Source organism: Marmota marmota, unplaced genomic scaffold, assembly GCF_001458135.2.
Source record: "Marmota marmota marmota unplaced genomic scaffold, marMar, whole genome shotgun sequence".
NCBI lineage: Eukaryota > Metazoa > Chordata > Mammalia > Rodentia > Sciuridae > Marmota > Marmota marmota.
Window position 1 is genome coordinate 119,538 of NW_026000327.1, and position 23,169 is coordinate 142,706.

A 23,169-nucleotide genomic window follows, 5' to 3' on the forward strand; every position below is an offset into this window, starting at 1 on the left:
AGAGACAGCTCTCACACACATCTCTCTCTAAAATATATATATATATATATATATATACACACATACATATAATGCACAAGGCCCTGGGTTTGATTGAAAAAAAAAAATGGTAGCATGGCTATATAAATAATCAGACAATTAGATTTTAAAAATAAATAAATAAATACTATGGAAAGATAGGTAAATTGTCTGAAAATATCTAGACTTAATGTACTATTTTAAAGTGAATTGCATTTTAGTTTTTAATATTTTGTATTTTTTGTAGTCTAAAATTTATGTACAATGAATGCATATAAACTTTGAATTCAAGTTCTACAAATTAAATCCCTATGTGTTCTGTAGGTACTGCATGTATGCACATGAACATGTTATATTTAGTGATCTAGCTTATGCCATGGCTAAAACATGAGTTCTTGGCATCCACAGTTGGAAATTGTATTTCCCCCTAAAACATTTCTCTATATTCCTAAGCTAGACATTAAATCTTATTTTAATGAATAATATTACTAGTAATATTAGAGTTGTTATTGGTATTGAAAATAATTTAAAACACTTCATATTTATTGCCATCTTACTTATTCAGTGGAAAAATCCTTTCTAGATTCTAAATACTTATTGGTAAATAAAATTTTGAAATATAACCTATGTTCAGAGTTAAGATTTACAATATTGTTGTCTTGGCCCTTACTATAAGTAATATCCCTTTTTATAATATATTATTTTTTACAAAAGGCACACTTGGTTGATTTTTATAACTTGATATCTTAAGACCTATAGCATTCCTTATTTTTAAAAAAGCATGACCACAGTATACCTTTATTTTCCTTGTTTCAGCAGATGAAGTATTTGGAAGCAAACTACAGGAGTCCCTTTTACTATGAAATTAGTAATTTAAAGCCCATTGCAAAAGAGTCAGGTTTTTTTCATAGGACTATAGTCCTAAAATTAAGACTTTAAAGACTTTAAATACATATTCAATAAGAAGTGTACTGTTTCTGAATGTGGAAACCTAGGTGTTCTTCTGAAACTCAATACCCACATTATTGCCATCCAAATATTCGTATGAATGGATGAAAAGGAGTGATAGTGTTATTTTTTGAAATTTGAACAGTACTGTAGCACATAAACATTTGAACCGAGTAATGATTTTAAATTACTATCCTCTATGAAGTTAGATTTATTTATGGTTCTTCCAAGAGTTCTATTTATGTTTGTTAGTTGTTTTTATTCTTACTTAACCATTCAAAGTGTTTTAATCACTTCCAAAATGTGACATATCGCTATTATGTGTGTTTATGTATATTTTTAAATTAATGACTATTTTTTAGATTATTTGATATTATTGTTACATTGATAGGCAAAACTTACATGAGGAATGGTTGTTAAGGGAACAGAAAGCACAAGAAGAATTCAAAATAAAGAAGGAAAAGGAAGAGGCAGCTAGAAAACAGCAAGAAGAACAAGAGGTATACCACCAAATTTATTTGCCAGTTAACTAAAGTCATTTCTAATTAATGTTCACAATGACCTTACCACATTCAAAATTGAATGTGTTAGGGCTAGGGAAGTAGCTTAGTGATAAAGTGTTTACCTAATATAGGAGTTTAATTAATAGTACCAAAAAATTGAACAAATAAATAAAATAAAAATGGAATATCTTGAACTTTTTTAAAAAAAATCAAAAACTAATGTTATGATTACTACTGTTACATTTAAATTTTAAATTTATTTGTTCTATAAATTAAATGTTAATAGTGAATCTGAAAAAACTTTTTTTGTTTCCATTTGGAGAGAAAAATGAAAGAATTGGAAGAACAGCTGAGAAAAGAGAGAGAAGAGGAAGAGCAAAAACTACAGGAGAAAAGAAAAAGAGAGGTGATTGCTCTCACAGGAACAGACACACTGCGTATCTCAGTGTGCAGTTGTCTGTGTTGATGAATCTGAAGCTATAGGCATGTGAATGCTGGCAAATTTTGTCCTTTGTTCTATTTTAGTATTCTAATCTTGACTTTCTTTCCAATCTGTAATTAACAAATAATCACATTTAAGAAAATTATCTGTAAGTTGTCCATCTGTTATTTTTCATATCCTTCAGGATTCCAGGGTTGATGTGGCATATTTTCCCGTGTCCTTATGGAATATCTATTTTTTATCAATGTATTGTAGTTTCACATAACATTGGGTTTCATTATAATCATATGAACATGGATTATAATTTGCTTCAATTCAGTCCCCTGTATACCCCTTTTTCTTCTCTGCTTCCTTCCCATTTCCCTTCCTCTGCTCCAATGGTCTTCCTACTATTTATTTAATTTTCAAAAATTAGTTCTTCACCAACATACATAAAGATGAAATTCACTGTGGTATATTCATAAATGTACATAATTTAGTTTAGTCAGTTTCAATCCAGTGTTCCTGCCTTTTCTGGTCCCTTCTCTTTTCTCATCTATCCCCTGTCTCTGCTCTACTAATTTGCCTTCTATTTTCGTTGGGTTCCAATCCCCAATCTTCCCACATCTTTTTTTTTTTGGTCTAGTTTCAATAGATGACAGAAAACATTAAAACCTTGACTTTCTGAGTCTGACTTATTTCATTTGATAACATGTTCTCCAATTTCATCCAGGTACCATAATTTTATTCTTCATTATAGCTGAGTAAAACTCTGTTGTTTATATATACCACATTTTCTTTATCTTAATGATCTATTTCTTTCAGAAATATCACGGTTCATCTTTCTAATTAGTTTGTAGTTTCTTCTTAGTGGCTTATTTTGAATTAATTAATTTTATGATTAACTATGTCAGATTAGTTTCTTTAATATTGTTTTCTGTAATATTTTCAGAAATATGTTTTCTTATAATATTTTTAAGTTTGAATACTGCCAAGTTTCAAGGATATCACAAGCCATCTTTCCTTGACTCATTCATCAGGATGTAGCTTTATTATAAATTACTAAGTTTGACTACTGCTAAATTGAACAAAATTTTTAAGTTAACCATCTTAGTGGGAAAAATGCATTTTATTGTGGTGTAGTCATGACAAGTTTTAAGCAGCTTCATGAAATTTTTTTTTGTTGTTGTTACATGGATTCATTAATTTCAAAGCAAATTTTGGGCACCCTTATTTTCCAGATGAGGCAAAAACAACAAGGTTTTTTTAAAAACCAAAAAGTTTTTTGGAAAAATCTCATTTTTAATAAAAAGGAATCAGTTCCCATCTTAACAGAAAAATGTTCTTCAACTGAAAACTTTCAGGTGTTCCTATCTTAACAGAAAAATGTTCTCCAACTGAAACTTTAAATGCTTTATTTAAGAAGTCTGGTGAGACATGAAGTAGTAGATAAAATGAAATGAATTCAAGGTATGTATAATGTGTGCTTCTGCTGTGTGCTTGTGAGTCCTCTGAGTTAGCTTTCTAGAGTCAAAAAACAGATCATTTTAAATGATGTTAAGAGGTGTAACAAATAAAAAGAAGATGATATGATAAGATTGATGGGCCAAATAATTCTTTTCCTAGGAGATGATTTGAGCTCACACTCAAGTTCAAACATACGGAAGAGGTCAAACTGTGGAAGCCAAAAGAATGCCAGGGTGCTGAAACCTAGAAACCAAAATAGAAAGGGCAGTGGCATAGAAGGAAATCAAGAAGGGAAGGCAGGGTCAGATTATGCAGTGTTCTTGGTATTTGAAGGAAGAGTTTGGATTTTATGTAAGTGTGAAGAGAAACCATTGTCTAATTTTTATATAGGAATGGGAAGTGATAATCAAATCATTTATGCAGGAGTGTAAATATGATCACTTAAGTGACAACTGTTGCAGGTAGAAGAAAATAGATTCTTCATAGAGTAGTGCTCAATATTAAAATAAGTGCACATATTTGGCATATATTGAAACAGAGCTAGTATGATTCTAGGTGTGAGTTAAGGGACATTAGAAGGAACAGAGACCAAAAAAAAATTGTACTCTTAGGTTGTTAGTATGAAAAAAAATGAGCAAATGGCAACCACATTTAATCATTGGGGCATGTGGGTAAGAAAAGAAGCAAGAATAACAATTCTGTTTTAAGTACATTAAGTTACAAAGGATTCTTAGGTAACCAGAAGAACTGTTCGGTCTTTTATTTAATATATGTTTTAAGCGGGTATATAAAGGTAAATTTCTTTAACATAATTTAAAATGTTGAATGTCAGGTAGAATATTACTGGCAGATGGCAGAATTCCTTTGCCTTATGAAAAACTTTTAAATAATCTCATAAACCGTAATTACTACTGTTCATACCACATTTTAGCTTCTGTTAAATGTTAATTATGCTCTAATTAACCCTGCATTTTATAGTATTCACTAGTATGTCATCTACAATATTGTTTTAATTGCCGTGGACATTGAACATTTTTTTTTATTTATTCATGGACCATTGTATTTCTTATTTTGAAAATTTTCTGTTTGGCTCTTTTGCTCATTTGTTTTTGTGTGTGTATGTTAAGTTTTTTGAGTTCTTTGTATAGAATGATGGCATTTATTGGTAGAGATTTTCTCCCATTCTTTAGACTCTTTTCACACTCTTTGTTTCCTTTGCTCTGCAGAAGCTTTGTCTTTATGGCATCCCACTACTTGATTTATTTCATTTTTATTTTTTTAAAATTTCTTGAGCTTATAAGTCTCATTAAGGAAGTTGATTCCTATGCCAACATATTTCTTTTTTAAAGAAAACTGTGTTTTCTTTAAGTTATTTGGGGTTTCTGGTTTAATTCCTAAGCCTTTGATTCACTTAAGTTGGATTTTGTGGAAGTTATAAGAAGGGATTAAATTTGATTCTTCTACGCATGAATTTCCAGTTTTCCTAGCACTGTTACTCATCCATAAAGAAATGAAATGGCATTTGTCATGAAAAGGATGGAACTAGAGAATATCATGCTAAGTGAAACAGCCAGTCCCCACAAGTTAAAGATAGAATATTTTCTCTTGCTATGTAAAGATAATACAAAATAAAGAATTGGGAAAAGAAAAATAGACGGAAGATCACTAGAAAAATAGACGGAAGATCTTCTCTTCTCATTAGAAGAGAAGAATTCAAGGAGGGAGGAAGGATGGAATAAAGAACAGTAGAATGAATCTGACCTAATTTTCCTGTATACATCTGTGAATATACCTTAGTGAGACTCACCATCATGTTCTCTACAAGACACTAATCAAAAGCATAAATAAAAAAATAAACTTAGTAAATACCAAAAAGATCAATAGAATAGAGTGAAGGAATAGGAAGTACCAAGGCTGAATTAGAAAAAGTTATAATCCCTTCTTATTTTTTTATTGGAATTAATCCTATTATTGTTTTAACTAGAAAGAACCATTAAAAAGAAAAAAATGAGAATGTGGTATTTATGCTTACATACATATATACTGTAACTGAAGTGGTTTGGGATTGTAATTAAAATTTGTAAGGTGTGCTTCTTTCCATTTTTATTTGGATAAAAATTGTCAGCTACTTACTCTTTTTGGAAGCTTATAGGAAGATCTGTGCTATAGAAAGAAAATTAAAACCAAAGCGTTATAGGTGCAGGGTTTTCAACATTGTTATACATGTGATTCTTAATGTGATAAACTAACTTTCACTAAAGTGTCCTTTAGTCTTATGTTTATGCCATTTGTAAGAAGCTATGCAAAGATGTTGGAACAAGCTAAAATGAGGTATTTTAAATACCTGCCATTAAAATTTTAGACAGATTACTGGTTTTTGGGGGGACATGGCAGTTCCAATAATGTTTGTTTTATGATATACTATTTAGATCATGTCATCATATCTGGAATTAATTTTATGGCTTTTGAATTTATACAACTACCACCACAAAAGCTTATGGGTAAACAAAAACAAATGATACTGAATGCTTAAACTATTTGTTAGCAATATCATATACTAATAATCCAAAGTGGTCAGTAGCTCTGATTCTGGATAACTTCTTTTTTCAGTTGTCCTTGGGCACTTTTCAGAATGGATGGACAGAAGGGAAACTTTGGTGATTTTCCTGGTTGCCTAATAAAAGAAAGTGACCTGAAACCAAAGTAGAAATACAGCTCTTATGTTTATGAAATATTCATTGCCTGTTGTAACCTAAATGTGGATGTTTTTAAATGAAACCATTTTTATTTTTGACAAAAGCTATTTGCTTTGATTAGAAACATTTAGTCTTTCATGGGTTTTTAAACAATCAGTAAAATTATGATATTTTCAACAGATGGAAAATAGTGACACATGGCAAAACCCAGAACCACCCACCAATTTGAGATCAATGGAAAAAGATCAAGCCATTTGTCCATTTTATAGTAAAACAGGAGCCTGCAGATTTGGAGATAGGTAAGTAATTTTGTTTTATCACAACAGAATGATGTGATTCAAAATATTGGGGGTTTTGAGTTCTCTTTTGAGAAAGATACTTCTTGTTAAAATGGCTTATCAGACTTTTCAGGTATTATATCTGATTTTCAGGTCCAGGAATGAATGCTTCTGTTTTCCATCACAGGAAATTTCACCATCACAATAAAAAAGTATGAAAGCAGTTTGAGTTTTTTGTCATTTAGGTGATGTGTTGTGAATTACAATTCCTTGACATTAGCAGTTAGGAAATCCAACATCATTCCTTCAGATAAGTACACTGTTCAGTGACTACCTGCAAATAATTTCTGGTTGTACATTTTGTAGCCTTCACATTGGTCATGCAGTAATATATATGCATAAAGTAATAATGTCTGTTTAATTCTATTATCCTTCCTATCCCCACATCTCCTCCTCTCTCCTCAGAGACTAGAACACTTTTAACTTGGGATTTTTAATGTTCTCAGGCAGATAATGATTGTTTCTTACCAAAAAGAATGAGTGATAAAATTCTGGCAATAGATTTTAAATGTTTCTCCTATGGAAATTGTATAAAGACATTGAATAAGAAGGTGGTTATTATCTTTGAGAGATGTTTTACAGCCGTGGGATATATACCTTTCATGAGATTATTTCTTACACAGAACCTCACTTGTAACCTAACCTTAGTATGCAGCAAGGTGATTATTTAAAGGACAAAGTAGTGAGTACTTCCCTCAAAAAGAAGAAAAGGAGAATAGTTAGCTATACCTGAGGTGTCATTTGAATACCCATATCATTTATTGGCAGCTGTGGGTGAAGATGATATCCAACTATGTGTTTTTTGCAGAATGATTTGATTGTATATTTAGAGTATAGACAAATATCATGCTCTAAACCAGTGGTTCCCAAACATGGTTTACCATCAGGACTGAGAAATCACTTCGATAATGTGGGTTTCCTATATGTCTGATCACAGTCTATCTAATTTTAGTCTAAGAATCCAAGAAACCTCCATTTTTCTCAAGAATCCCATGGGCTTAGTCCCAAATGAAAGCTTTTGATTGTCTTCCCAGGTATCTCTTCTCTTAGCTGAAATTTTTCATAGGATCCCTGCGGTTGGCCTTTTGAATACAGTAAGATTATTAGTTCTAGCTATGGTCAAGTAGAAATTTTCCATAGAAAGGAACTTTGGCTCTCCTATAAAATTTGACACCTTACAGACAAAGATCAAATTAATTCTTAGTAAGAATTCTGCAAGCAGAATTTTAACCCTATTAAAATGGTTATTTGTTTTATTTTGTACATGGTACTTTTACTATTTCACTTCATAGCAAACACAGTCAAATAAGGTGACTCCTCATTCTTCATTCTTTCCTGGGGTTTGCTATTCCTGAGAAGATTGTTCACAATTTTTAGTAATATATCTTAGAAGTCATTTGGAAAGAGGAAATTTTACGTCATAGACATTGAACATTTCTGAAGTAGGCATAGTATAGGCAAGCATTTTGTATGCATTATCTCAGTAAATACATTAGTATACATTACAGACATGGGTATGAATTAAAACATTTCAGAATCATTGTTTTTGCAACACTTGCCCTTTATTGCTTCTAGGTTTTTTCCTTCCTAAATTATATGGATGTTTTTTCCTGAAGTTTTTGTCTTACCAGTTATTTTATTATATTTTAAAATAACTTACCAGTTATTTTATTATATTTTTAATCAAGGAAGAAAAGCACATAACATAAAATATTCTGTCTTAACTATTTTTTAAGTATATAGCTCAATAGTAAATATAGTCACATAATTGGGCAACTAATATTTCAAGCTGTTTTATATCACAAAACCAAAACTCTGCACCCATTTAACAATTTTCTATCCTTCCTCATCCTGTCCTGCAACATGTTTAACTAGAAGACTAATCAGAAATTTTTTATTTTCTTGGAAGTTTAAACTACTTTTTTTTCCTCATTTTATTTTAGGAAGAGAAACATATTTTTAAAATAAGCTCATGTCATGAATAATTTTAATTCCTGCATAGCTGAATTAGCTCAGACTAGATACAACTGAAATTATGAAAATTGTTCTTCATAATGTTTAGCTATTTTTATTAAATTCAAAATGTGTTTTATACCCTGTATTGTATATTAACTTTAGTCTCTTAAAATCTGGCTCTTCCCCTAATTCTTGGTTAGTTATGCATTTCAAGGCCTCACCTTTCTTCTTTCAAAGTGGGATAAGTATTAGCACTCAAACTGTCCTAACATCTTAGAAATATCAGAGGAAAAGAAATGTAAAAATTCACGATAACTATTAAATATTGAATATAAGATTAAAATACCAAGTGTTTTCTAGATTGTCTTCTAAGTATGTAAGTTAATTGAACATTGCATAGAATCAGGATTGTATTATTAGTTCTCAGTTTCTTCCCAAGAGCCCAATACGTGACTCCACAATCAGGTAATACAATGTATTTTTTTCTTCCCTGTAGTTCAACATATATAAAACTTGCTGAACTTCATTCAGTAATAACTGAATAATAAATGAACTTAGTTTTCATTGCCAACTTGTCATTTTGACTAGAATAAAGTGTTGAAATTTGGCATCTGAGCATAGTTATTGTAAGATCAGAAGAGCCGAATTATTTAAATTTTTATCTCAAAATGTAATGCAAGTTTGTGTGTGATTTTTAAATACTGGACTAGTGAATTAGGTTTTTGTTCATATGCAGATGCTCACGTAAACATAACTACCCTGCAACAAGTTCCACCCTTCTTATTAAAAGCATGTTTACAACATTTGAAATGGAACAGTGTAGTAGGGATGACTATGACCCTGATGCAAGTCTGGAGTACAGTGAAGAGGAAACATACCAGCAGTTCCTTGACTTCTATGATGATGTGCTACCTGAGTTCAAGAATGTGGGAAAAGTGATCCAGTTCAAGGTGGGCATATGCATGGAGTGGATTCATATGCCTCACCCTAAAGTAACTCAGTGCACAGAGTTGGGTGCTGTTTAACTGGGTATAGCTAGCTATATGCTAATATGTGCCTAGCCAAGGGTCGGCACTCAGGTACTCAGTATTACTTCTTTCTTCTTTTCTTCCTCCATTCTAGCTTATAATGTATAAGTACGTGAAATCACAAATGTATATTACCATCTTCCTAAATGCTAAGGTCTGGATTGGAAATGACCTTTCATTTATTTAAGACCTTTGTGCTTCATCTCTCAGCTTTTGAATTGTCTTCAACAGGTCTTCTGCACATAGTCATTCAAGTCTTCACTTAGATACTGTACATGACAGGGAGCTTCCTTTCTTCTTCTGTAGGTGCCTCACCTACAGCTTTGGTATTTGTATTATGACTCTACTTTACTCAGTTTGTTAGTTCTAGTTAATGATGTATGCCTACCAGTCCTACCCAAAGTGCATGTCTTTCTTGTAGAACCAAAACAGAACATAATCTTATTTTTCTTTTATTTATTTTCCATATTGAACACAGTGTCTCAAAATTATCCTGGCTTGTGATACTTGCTAAAAGGGAGATATCTAAATTACATATGACTGTTTTAAAATGATGTCTAAAGCTGGTTTAAGCCATATCAAATACCTGTTTCTCTAGGAACCATTATTTGAATCTTAAGATAGTCAAACCTCTTGGGGCTGGGAATACAGCTCAGTTGCTAGAGTGCTTGCCTCACATGCACAAGGCCCTGAGTTCAATTGCTATACACAAAAAAAAAGATAGTTAAACTTCTTAATCTTGTCTAGGATTTGGTCAGATCTGAACGTAATTGATTTTATATTAGGAAAGGAAGAAAGTGTCATTTAATTGGGAGAAAAAAGAACTAAAGCTATAAAATATTTTTCTGCTATTTGGAAATGACTGTAGAAATTTGAAATAATCAAAACAGGAACTGATAATTCAGTTTTTAAGAGACTCTCACATTCAAGTTCGTTCTACTGATTTTAAGAAGTTTAAAACTTCTTTTATATGAAGTTATTCTTTTCTCCTAATCTTTTGTTCTCTCATATCTGCCTGCCTTAATGCTGCTTCTAAGCACAAATGAAAACCACACTAGAAGGGTCTAATCACACAAAACATAATACCACTGAATTGACTATCCTATGCTGTCAAATGTCATTTCTATCTATTTCTTATCCAGAAAGATTACAACAATGGTCTCCTTCAGGTATCCTGGTTCATCAGAGTGGTATTACTGGTACTTTCAAAGCTTAGGCTTGATTAAAATTTGCAGTTTTGTCCAATACTATTTTGTATTTTTTCTTTTGGTTAGAATCCTATGAGCTCTTTAATGTTATTTGCTAAATGTGTAGAGATTGGCAGCTATAAATTGAAGTCTTCTATATTTAATAAATTTTTAATTGGAAAAATTAGCCATGGAAAATTAATATTGGGCCCTTTTTCTCACAGCACTGTTTATTCATTAGGGTGGGAAAAAAAACTGAGTGCATGTTAGAAGAGAAAATATTATATATTGATAATTTGATGCATCCACTAGAAACTAGGTAAAATTCTTTTGAAAAGAATGTAAATACCATTAGTAAAATCTTAAGATATATAAATAATACTATATATTAAAGAATTATTATACTTACACATTATAAATATAGAGATATATATAGCTTATACAATGTATAATTTATATATAATGTATAATTTATGCCTATTTCAGTGTGCATGAATGTATTTGTGTCTTATCTAGTTACATGTATGTTTACATATGTATGTGTGTTTGTGTTTGGAATTGAAGGTAACTCTTACCTCAAAATGGAAAATGTTGGTGATAAATCTGGCATGCATATGAATTTATTTGTATTCACTGTGTGTGTGAAACATTAAATTTTATTTAAAAATTAATGCAGTAAACAAAGATCAGGCAGGTGGGTCTGTAGTTCTACTGTACAGTAATGTGTGACAAATGTTAATGTTTGAGGTATGTGATATCTTTTTTATAATTTTTAATTGATAAGTACCTTGTGGAATGTTAGTCTGGAAAAAGTGCATTTGATAAATTTATAGTTTATTTTCCTTAGTTTTTAATGATGGAATATTTCACATTACTTCTTAGGTCAGTTGCAATTTGGAACCTCATCTGAGGGGAAATGTTTATGTTCAATATCAATTGTAAGTATGCTGAGCATAAATTTCTTTGTTTTCTCAAGGTAGTGTTTTATCTATTTTTGTTAACTTTTGGAATTTTTTTATTGGATATATGACTTTCTTAAGTACAGTTTTTTCAAATGCAAATATCAAGAGTTGATAGAAAAATGTATTTCATTTTTTGTGGATTTAAATAGCTTTAAATCTAATTCAGCATTCAATTATTTATATAATTTTAATAATCAAAATACAGAGCTGATCAAAGGTAACTAGAATACAGAATATAGAAGTACAAGCTTAGAATAAGTGTTAGTGTTTCTTTGATCAGATAAGAGGACAATTTATGTATTATTGCTTTTAACTTGAACTTCTGTATTCTGTATTCTAGTTATTCTATACCACTCAATGGCAAACACATTTCTTGGCCACTTGATAAAAATAGTAATCCTGAGAAGTGCAAGTTCTAACAATGAAAAACACACATCTGTAGTTTTGTTTGTTGACTTTTTTTTACTAAAAAGAAAGTTTTCATTCATAAACCTGTTTGATGCTGGAATTTATGCAGAATTAGATGAAAAGGATCACTAAGTCAGTGTTGCATATAACAGCTTTAGTGCTCTAACAGAATTTCCTACAATGTGCAAAAATCATTGGCTTAAAATAAATTAATAAAATAATTAGTAATAAAATTAGTTTATATCTTAGAACATTAAGATTTTTTATTTTTTTATTTTTTTTTTTTTTTTGCTTCAAAGAGAAGAAGAATGCCAAGCAGCCCTTTCTCTGTTTAATGGACGATGGTATGCAGGAAGACAGCTTCAGTGCGAATTCTGCCCAGTGACCCAGTGGAAAACGGCGATTTGTGGTAAAACACAACATGATGATTTTTTTCTAATTTGTTTCACTGTTGTAGAAAGGTGGAAAATGGTGATATATGATAAATTATAACATCATGACTTTTTCCTAATTTATTCCACTAGTTTTCGTAGGGACAAAAAACAAATTTTTTTAATGAGGTTTTTTTTTAAAATTCCAAATTAATTATACATAGCTTTGGCTTCACTGTAAGCAGAAATCATATAAAAATCATCACTTTTTTTTTAACCTATATCAGATCTTGTGTGTCATTTTATGTAAGAAGTGACTGAGGCCAGTGTATTGATGATGGACCATGGCTGTCATTCTTATACCTAGCTCTTAGTGCTATATTTCAGAAAGCCCAACAAGCCACATTATTATAGTTCTAAAGGCTCCCACTACTTGGGCTGTTTTTGTTTTTGTTTTTCCCATAACCACCTTATCCTTAGTATGTGTTCTGTCATTACTACAGACAAGAAAGCGTAGTAACATTTCTACCCCAGTCAACACTGACTCATCAAACAGTGGCAGTCATATCATAAAATGAAACAATTCTTTGCTGATAGCATCCAGCAATTTTGATGTTCTGATTTTTAAATTTCTGTCAGGCCAGTACCCATGATGGGAAGAGATGAAGCTCTGAATGTCTTAGGGGATCTTCTCTAAAATTTCTCTTTTGTTTCTTTGCTTTATGCTCCTCTTCTTAAACTCTGAATCATATCTGGGGTTTAGCATCTTGTCTTAATAGATATTGCCATTTTAAAAGCATTTTTTAAAGGGAAAGGAGGAAAATTTTAACAGGAAAACCTTAAGAAACCATTTCAATTTAAGTTTAAAGACTTGAGGTTGAAAGGAAAAGATCTGTTTTATTCCATCTTTTGTCAATTATTAGTTCCATGTGATATCATCAAGAAGCTTTTTGGTTGTTACTTTGACTCCCTCAAACGAGATTATTTCATTTTTTTTTTAATTTTTTTTTTTTTTAGTTGAAGATGGACACAAGATGGACACACATTTATTTAATTTATTTATTCATTTTTATGTGGTGCTGAGGATCAAACCCAGGGCCTCACATGTGCTAAGCAAGCATTCTACTGCTAAGCCACAACCCCCACCTCACTTTTTATTTTTCACTTTTTATTTATTTATAAACTGCTTTTTAGTGATAAATCATCTAAACACTTTTTAAATGTGTAAGTCTTAGAGCTTTGAATTACAGTCAGAATTGTGTAAGCTAGTGTTGGCTAGCTTCACTCTATTTTAAAATATTTTTATCTATACCTATTTTCAATTACTCTTTATTGTCCACCCACTCACATCCCTCAGCAACCACTAATTCACAAAGTATCCCTGTGATATACTTTGGTGAACATTTCATATCAACTGAGTGATGTAATTTTTTTTTATAGCATCTTTCATTTGTGTTTTTTTAAACAAGTTTCATCTATTTTGCAGCATGTATCAGTACTCATTTCTTCTTAGGTAAAATTATGATACATTGTTTGGATTAACATTTTGTTTATCCATTTGTCAATTGAATGTTTTGATTGTTTTCCTCTTTGTTACATGTAATGCTTCTAAAACAAATCATGTACAAGCTTTTATATGAATATGTATATTTCAATTTTATTGAATATATTCCTAAAAGTGGGTCATGTGGTAACTCAGTGTTTAACCTTTGGAATTGCCAAGCTGCTTTCCAAAACTACTTAATCATTTTATACTTCTACCAGAATTCTAGTTTTTCTTTGTTGTCACAGTGCACTTGTGATATCTCAATTTGCATTTTCCTAGTGACCAATGATGTTGAACACCTTTCTTGGGCATATTTGGCTATTTCTATATTTTTGGAGAAATATGTGTTCAAGTTTTTTGCTAATTTTTGTTTTGTTTTTTTAATTTTTATTTTTTTTAATCATACATGACAGTAGAATGTAATTTGACATATAATACATACATGGAATGTACATACATCAATCATATTATCTATTCTATTCTGCTGCCCTTCCTATCCTCCCTACTCCTCCCCTCCTCTCCCATCCTTTCTCTCTATCCAATCTAATGTGACACACTTTTTTTTTCTTTTTCTCATTACAACATCATATATGTATTCCGTATAACAATGAGGTTCTCCTTCCATCTTCCATGCAACTCCCCTTCTCCCTCTTTTTCCCTCCCACCTCTCTTCCCTATTTAGTGGTAGTCTTCTTCTCATGCTCTTCCTCCCTATTCCATTTTGAGTCACCCCCCATATCAGAGAAGACATTCGGCATTTGTTTTTTAGGGGTTGGCTAACTTCACTTAGCATAATCTGCTCTAATGCCATCCATTTGCCTGCAAATGCCATGATTTTATTATTTTTTAGTGCTGAGTAATATTCCATTGTGTATAAATGCCATATTTTATTAATCCATTCATCTATTGAAGGGCATCTAGGTTGGTTCCACATTCTAGCTATTGTGAAATGTGCTGCTATAAATATTGATGTGGCTGTGTCCCTGTAGTATACTCTTCTTAGGTCTTTTGGGTATAGTCCGAGAATGGGAATAGCTGGGTCAAATGGTGGTTCCATTCCCAGCTTTCCAAGGAATCTCCATACTGCTTTCCAAATTGGCTGCACCAATTTGCAGTCCCACCAGCAATGTATGAGTATACCTTTTTCCCCACATCCTCGCCAGCACTTATTGTTGTTTGACTTCATAATGGCTGCCATTCTTATTGGAGTGAGATGGTATCTTAGGGTGGTTTTGATTTGCATTTCTCTGACTGCTAGAGATGGTGAGCATTTTTTCATGTATTTGTTGATTGATTGTATATCCTCTTCTGAGAAGTTTCTGTTCAAGTCCTTGGCCCATTTGTTTATTGGGTTATTTGCTTTTTTGTTGTTTAACTTTTTGAGATCTTTGTATACTCTAGAGATTAGAGTATACAAAGAGCTCTACCTGATGTTTGAGAGGTAAAAATTTGTTCCCAGGATGTAGGCTCCCTATTCACCTCGCATATTATTTCTCTTACTAAGAAAAAACTTTTTAGTTTGAATTCGTCCCATTTGTTGATTCTTGGTTTTAACTCTTGTGCTATAGATGTCTAATTAAGAAATTTGGGGCTTGGCCCACGTGAGGAAGATTAGGACCAACTTTATATTCTATTAGACGCAGAGTCTCTGGTCTGATTCCTAGCTCCTTGTTCCATTTTGAGTTGACTTTTGTGCATGGTCTGAGAAAGGGATTCAATTTAATTTTGTTGCATATGGATTTCCAGTTCTCCCAGCATCATTTGTTGAAGATGCTATCCTTTCTCCATTGCATGGTTTTTAGCACCTTTGTCTAATATAAGGTAGTTGTAATTTTGTGGATTTGTCTCTGCGTCCTCTATTTTGTACCATTGTTGGTCTACCAGCCTGTTTTGGTGCCAGTACCATGCTGTTTTTGTTACTATTGCTCTGTAGTATAGTTTAAAATCTGAAATCACAATACCACCGATTTCACTCTTCCTGCTTAGAATTACTTTAGCTATTCTGGGTCTCTTGTTTTTCCAGATGAATTTCATGATTGCTTTTCCTATTTCTGCAAGGAATGTCATGGGGATTTTGATGGGAATTGCATTGAATCTGTAAAGTGCTTTTGGTAGTATGGCCATCTTAATAATATTAATTATACCAATCCATGAGCAAGGTAAATCCTTCCATCTTCTAAGGTCTTCTTCTATTTCTTTCCTCAGGGTTCTGTAGTTTTCATTGTATAGCTCTTTCACCTCTTTTGTTAAGTTGATTCCCAGGTATTTTATTTTTTTTGAAGATATTGTGAATGGAGTAGTTGTCCTCATTTCCATTTCAGAGAATTTGTCATTGATATACAGGAATGCCTTTGATTTGTTGGTATTGATTTTATATCTTACCACTATGCTGAATTCATTTACTAGTTCTAGAAGTTTCTTGGTTAAATTTTTTGGGTCTGCAAGGTATAGGATCATGTCATCGGCAAATAGTGCTAATTTAAGTTCTTCTTTTCCTAAATTTATGCCTTTAATTTCTTTCATCTGTCTAATTGCTCTGGCTAGTGTTTCAAGAACTATGTTGAATAGAAGTGGTGAGAGAGGACATCCCTGTCTTGTTCCAGATTTTAAAGGGAATGCCTTCAATTTTTCTCCATTTAGAATGATGCTGGCCTGAGGCTTAGCATATATAGCTTTCACCATTTTGAGGTAATTTCCTGTTATCCCTAATTTTTCTAGAGTTTTGAACATAAAGGGATGCTGTATTTTGTCGAATGCTTTTTCAGCATCTGTCGAGATGATCATGTGGTTCTTATCTTTAAGTCTATTGATTTAATGAATTACATTTATTGATTTCCGTTTATTGAACCAGCCTTGCATCCCACTGGTGAATCCCACTTGGTCATGGTGCATGATCTTTTTGATATGTTTTTGTATCTGATTTGCCAGATTTTATTGAGGATTTTTGCATCTAAATTCATTAGGGATATTGGTCTGTAGTTTTCTTTCTTTGAAGTGTCTTTATCTGGTTTGGGAATCAGGGTGATACTGGCCTCATAGAATGAATTTGGAAGTACTCCCTGTTTTTCTATCTCTTGAAATAGATTGTAGAGTATTGGTATTAGTTCTTCTTTAAAGTTCTTGTAAAACTCTGCCGTATATCCGTCAGGTCCTGGGCTTTTCTTGGTTGGTAGTCTTTTGATGGCTTCTTCTATTTCCTCACTTGATATTGGTCTATTTAGGTTGTTTATATCATCCTGACTCAATCTGGGTAGTTCATATGCCTTAAGGAATTAACCAATGCCTTCACTATCCTCTATTTTATAAGAGTATGGGGTTTTTAAATAATTTCTAATTATCTTCTGTATTTCTGAATTGTCTGTTGTGATGTTGCCTTTTTCAACCCGTAAGCTAGTAATTTGGGTTCTCTCTCTTCTTCTCTTTGTTAGCGTGGCTAGTGGTCTATCAATCTTATTCATTTTTTCAAAGAACCAACTTTTAGTTTTGTCAATTTTTTCCATTGTTTCTTTTGTTTTGATTTCAATGATTTAATCTCTGATTTTAATTATTTCTTGCCTTCTACTCTATTTGCTGCTGATTTGTTCTTCTTTTTCTAAGGCCTCAAGGTGTAGTGTGAGGTCATTTATTTGTTGGCTTTTCCTTCTTTTAAGGAATGAACTCCATGAAATGTATTTTCCTCTTAGTACTGCTTTCATAGTGTCCCAGAGATTTCGATATGTTGTGTCTGAGTTTTCATTTACCTCTAAGAATTTTTAAATTTCCTCTTTGATGTCTTCTGTAACCCTTTGTTCATTCAGTAGCATATTGTTTATTCTCCATGTGATGTAGGATTTTTTCTTTCTTATTTTATTATTGATTTCCAATTTCATTCTGTTATGATCAGATAAAATGCATGGTAGTATCTCTACTCCTTTGTAATTGCTAAGATTTGCCCTGTGACATAATATATGGTCTATATTTGAGAAGGATCCATGTGCTGCTGAGAAGAAAGTGTATCCGCTTGATGTTGGGTGGTATATTCTGTATATATCAATTAAGTCTAAGTTATTAATTGTATTATTGAGCTCTATGGTTTCTTTATTCAACTTTTGTTTGGAAGATCTGTCCAGTGGTGAGAGAGGTGTTAAAATCTCCCATGATTATTGTGTTGTGGTCTATTTGACTCTTGAACGTGAGAAGAGTTTGTTTGATGAATGTAGCTGCACCATTGTTTGGGGCATATATATTAATGATCATTAAGTCTTGTTGGTATATGGTTCCCTTGAGCAGTATGTAGTGTCCTTGTTTATCTCTTTTGATTAACTTTGGCTTAAAGTTTATTTTATTTGATACAAGTATGGACACCCCTGCTTGCTTCCGGGGTCCATATGAGTAGTATGTTTTTTCCTACCTTTCACCTTCAGTCTGTGTATGTCTTTTCCTATCAGATGAGTCTCCTGTAGGCAGCATATTGTTGGATCTTTTTTTTTTAATCCAGTCTACTAGCCTATGTCTTTTGATTGGTGTGTTTAAGCCATTAACATTTAGAGTTACTATTGAGATATGGTTTGTACTTCCAGCCATATTTTATTATGTATGTTACTTAACAAAATTTGCTTTTCCTCTTTGATTAGTTTTTCCTTTACTTTACTACCTCCCGCTGTTGGTTTTCATTATTATTTTTCATTTCCTCTTCCTCTAATATTTTGCCAAGGATGTTTTGAAGAGCTGGTTTTCTAGCTGCAGATTCTTTTAACTTTTGTTTATTGTGGAAGATTTTTATTTCATCTTCAATCCTGAAGCTTAATTTCACTGGATACATGATTCTTGGTTGGAACCCTTTTTCTTTCAGCATTTGAAATATGTTGTTCCAGGATCTTCTAGCTTTCAGAGTCTGTGTTGAAAGATCAGCTGTTATCCTGATTGGTTTACCCCTAAATGTAATCTGCTTCCTCTCTCTTGTGGCTTTTAAGATTCTCTCCTTATTCTGTATGTTGGGCATCTTCATTGTTATGTGTCTTGGTGTGGATCTCTTATGATTTTGTACATTCAGTGTCCTGTAGGCTTCTAGTATTTGAATTTCTTTAAGTCTGGGAAGTTTTCTAGTATTAACATTTCAGTGAATAGATTGCTCATTCCTTCGGTTTGGACCTCTATACCCTCTTGTATCCCAATAACTCTTAAGTTTGGTTTCTTTATGTTATCCCATAATTCTTGGATGTTCTGCTCATGGTTTCTTAACAGTCTCGCTGAGCTGTCTATGTTCTTTTCAAGTTGAAAAACTTTTTCTTCGTTGTCTGAAGTTCTATCTTCTAAGTGTTCTACTCTGCTGGTAATACTCTCATTTGAGTTTTTAATTTGGTTTATTGTTTCCTGCATTTCCAGGATTTCTGTTCGTTTGTTTTTTATATCCTCTATCTCCCTATAGAGTTGATCTTTTGCTTCTTGGATTTGTTTATGTAATTCATTGTCAAAGTGATCTTTCATTGTCTGAATTTGCTGTGTAATGTCTTCTTTGAGACTCCAGATCATCTGAAGCATGTATATCCTGAACTCTTTATCTGACATTCCATCAGCTGCAGATATTACCTCATCTAATGTTGAATTGACCTGCATTGTTTGTGGTCCTTTCTTTCCTTGTCTTTTTATCCTGCTCATGTTTCTTTATAGCTTTGTGAAACTGTTGTGCTAATGGTTTTCCCCTTATATATTTATATTGTTCTTGTGTAGCTCCAAAATCCTCTTTTGCAGAGAAAGACAATGTTAACAGTTCCCAATATCAACAATACATCATCTAAGCACAAGTTTTCATTATTAATACATTTATAGTTAGATTCTAAGTCTATAGATATTGGTTTTAATTATTATTTAAGAATGTAGTCATTAGTTTTATATAAGGCATACCATATCTGGTGGCATATAGAAAACTTAATTTCAGACGAAGGATGTTATACTTAGAGGGAAAGGAGTGAGGGTATGAGGTTAAACTAACTTAGCAACTTTGGAGAACTCTAACCAATAGACTGGTAATTAATGGAAGAATGTATAGACTCAATCTCCTATCTGTATTTAGATAGTTACCCTGTGTATAGATAGTAAAAGTTAGGAGTTGAAAGTGGGATAGAGGGAATACGAATGAAGAAAAGAAAAAAAAATAACAAGGAAGAAAAGAGAAATAAGAGAGAAGGAAAAAGAAAGTTCAATAGAAATAAAGAAAAAAATAGGGGGAAGGTGGGGTATATGCAATTCCTCTATATTATAGTATTTTGGTGATTCTGTTGTTCATGCACAGTTCTTGGTTTCACATATGTTGAGGTTGTGAAAGAGAAGAAAAGAGAGAAAGAGAAAAAAAAAGTCTCTCAGAACTCTGTTTTCCTTGCTTCCAGTAGGTGGCGTTGTCTATTCCTAGCTTGAGCCTCTGTGTTCAGTGTGGTGGATATAGCCAGTGTGAAAGGATATGAGCATCCACCTATATCTTCCCTACTCTAGTCTCTGAGGTGGAAACCAAGTGCCTATTCAGTTGTTGTTTTGTGTTGATAGCTACAATCCCCAAAAGCTGTGGGAAATATTTTGAGTTATTGCAGCTGAGGGTGGGGGAGTTGGAAACTGGGTTCCTCCATCAGCCACAGAACCATGCTGGTAGCCACACCCCCTTTGATGGGTTTTAAGGGTTGATGGGTTTCCTCCGGACTAGCAGGCGGGCGGGGCTGGGCTTCCTTCTCCGGCCTCCTTTGCTAATGTTTTAATAGGTATTTTGTGTTTTTGAGTTAAAACAGTTTTTTCTATTTTATAGAAAATTTTTACAAATATATATGTTTCATTCTATAGATTTTTTTCAGTTACTTAAATGTGTCCTTTGAAGCATAGAATTTTGAATTGTGATGAAGTCTAATATGTCTGTTTTTTTGTTTGTGATTTTATATTATGTCTAACAAATGATTGCTTATTACCCACCACCAAGAATATTTACTTATATGTCTTTTATCTCAGGTTTAATTAGATCCATTTGAGATAGTTTCTATAGATAGTGTCAGGTGCAGAGGTATTTCACCATTTGGGAAATTCAGTGCTTTTAAAATTTTTGAAAAACCTAACAATATTATTCAAATACATTTGACTTAGGTAAGAATCTTTTTCATATTAAATGCTGTTGGTAAATTTAAATTTAGAACAAATTTTTGTGTTGATTTTTGAAATCTAAAAAATGTAGGCTCTTCTTTCTATAATAGAACATTTCTTTTAAATAGTAGTTCTGTCCCACTACCATATTACCTCATAGCAGTCACTGGTTCTTCTGTGTTAATTAGGGATCTATATTGTCAATCATTGAATAATATAACCTTGGGGGAAAAAAAATGTAACATAGTCACTGTTCACTCAGTTGCACTGGCAATCATAGGGTATTCTGATAAACCAAATTTTTATTATTTAGAGTGTCATTTGTTAAAGCATTTTGAGTTTCAAGTTTGATGAACAGACTTAAGACTTCAATTTATGTAAATCCCCTTTTTTAAAATAGCATGAAAATATCCAAATCTGTGAAATTTTTCTTTAAAAAGGATAAGGTGCCATTTTGTAAGTATAAAATAGTAATTGCTGTTTTATCACTGTGCATTTGTTTACAGGTTTATTTGAAGTACAACAGTGTCCAAGAGGAAATCACTGCAACTTTCTTCATGTGTTCAGAAATCCCAACAATGAATTATGGGAAGCAAATAGAGACATGTCTCCAGGTTGGACTAACTCCTCCTTTAGTAATAACTTGGAGAAGAAAGAGAGAATCATCTACTATGGCAAATACTATGGTAAGCCAAGGAGAAGAAGCAACCCTAGTCCAGATCATTTCTACAAGAGAAATAGAGAGCCTGCGAGGAAGAGGAGAAGTAATCACATGGCAAAGAAATCTCAAGAATACATAACAAAGAGTGATGAGAGACCCAATTCACAAAGTGGAGGAAGAAAAGGGGCCCCTAGTCACAATAGCAGAAGCCACCTGAGAAGGACCCAGAGCCAGAGCTGGTCTGGTTCCAAGAGTCATTGCAGTAGGTGTTCAGATAGTAGAGACCATACTATTCAGAGACTCAAATTCAAATAAATCTATTTGCTAGAAATGGTGATACCTTATTGTGGCTGCTCATATTTGGATAGAGGGCTATGAGCTCAGATAGTCATAAGTCTGGCTGACTCCCTGTATAAAAGATCTCATTTAAAAATACATTTTTTTCTCTGAAAATCAAAAGTTACATGTTTAGATACGGAAAACTTAAGATAATAAAATGCATAAACCACAACAAGAAAATTTTTTGTAATTCTATCTTGGGAAATAATCATCTTTGGAAATTTTTTCCCTATTATTTTTAAGCAAGTGAACTTTTTTTATATAAAGTAAAAATCATACACGACTAGAACTAATATGCTATATCTTTTCATCCATATTACCTTGTCATATTTCATCAAGCCCTGATTTTTATGTAATTGTTTTTCAGGTATATAAAATTATCAATTTAATTAAATTTTACATCTGATTTCACATTATTAATGAATTTGGTGTGCAAATTAAAACTCCTATAGTAGAATTCTTTAAAAAATTATACAACATTTCTTTAGTGAGAGGACAAGTGAATGGAGTACTTCATACATAGCATATGTTAAGAGCAGTGACTGGCAGACTGGTAGGCACAGCCCTCAGCATGAGGCCATGTGTTGCGGTCCCTGTGCTTGCTCTACAGCTCACTCCTCAATTGGTTGCTGCAAGGGCAGTTAGCAAAAGTTGCATTGGTGGCTACTTGTAATCTGCTTAACTACTGCCTGAGTATATATTCATGGTAACTACGCAATAAAATCAGATCTGCTTCCTACTTGGTCCCTGGAGGTCTTGATTAGCAACTCTGCAGCAATAATTTCCTCTACCCTATTCTGTGGATATGCAACAGGCACCTGATCAAGGACCTGAGATAAAACAGGTGTGGCCCCTCACAGAGCAGTGAGGAAGGGGAAATTGGGAATCTAATGAATTTTACCGAAGACTTGGAGCTGCAAGTATTATGGACTGTCTTGGATACTAGAGGTTTAACCCTGAATAAGAGAGAAGCCCAGAAGTTCTGGGATATAATAATAAACACCTATGGATTGATGCTTCTGATATCTTTGATCCTATAATATGGGACAAGATAATGACAAATGTGTAAGCAAGCTGAAGTAAGATGGGATATACTTTACTGCTACATTGTTTTCCTATTGTGACAGCTATTCAAGAAAGTTTTAGGGGACCCTGCAACAAGACCCTTGTCATATAAGATGGCCCTGAGGGAAGATGAAACTGTAAAGATGAGGGGGGAAAA

General features: G+C 32.6%; 1 protein-coding gene across 2 annotated transcripts in view; it reads left to right on the forward strand.

Moving 5' to 3' along the window:
• The window catches only part of LOC107158751 (U2 small nuclear ribonucleoprotein auxiliary factor 35 kDa subunit-related protein 2-like), a 26,530-nt gene extending 3,844 nt beyond the window's left edge, over positions 1–22,686 (forward strand). Inside the window, exons 4-10 of one of the 2 annotated variants that reach the window (XM_048797383.1) lie at positions 1,358–1,466; positions 1,789–1,875; positions 6,234–6,352; positions 9,084–9,297; positions 11,445–11,500; positions 12,232–12,341; positions 21,454–22,686. In XM_048797383.1, the coding sequence (XP_048653340.1) occupies positions 1,358–1,466; positions 1,789–1,875; positions 6,234–6,352; positions 9,084–9,297; positions 11,445–11,500; positions 12,232–12,341; positions 21,454–21,923 (1,165 nt within the window). In that variant the 3' untranslated portion in view covers positions 21,924–22,686. The remainder of the gene's footprint in view (positions 1–1,357; positions 1,467–1,788; positions 1,876–6,233; positions 6,353–9,083; positions 9,298–11,444; positions 11,501–12,231; positions 12,342–21,453) is intronic. The other variant, XM_015505247.2, reaches the window with a different exon arrangement.
• Positions 22,687–23,169: the final 483 nt, after the last annotated feature.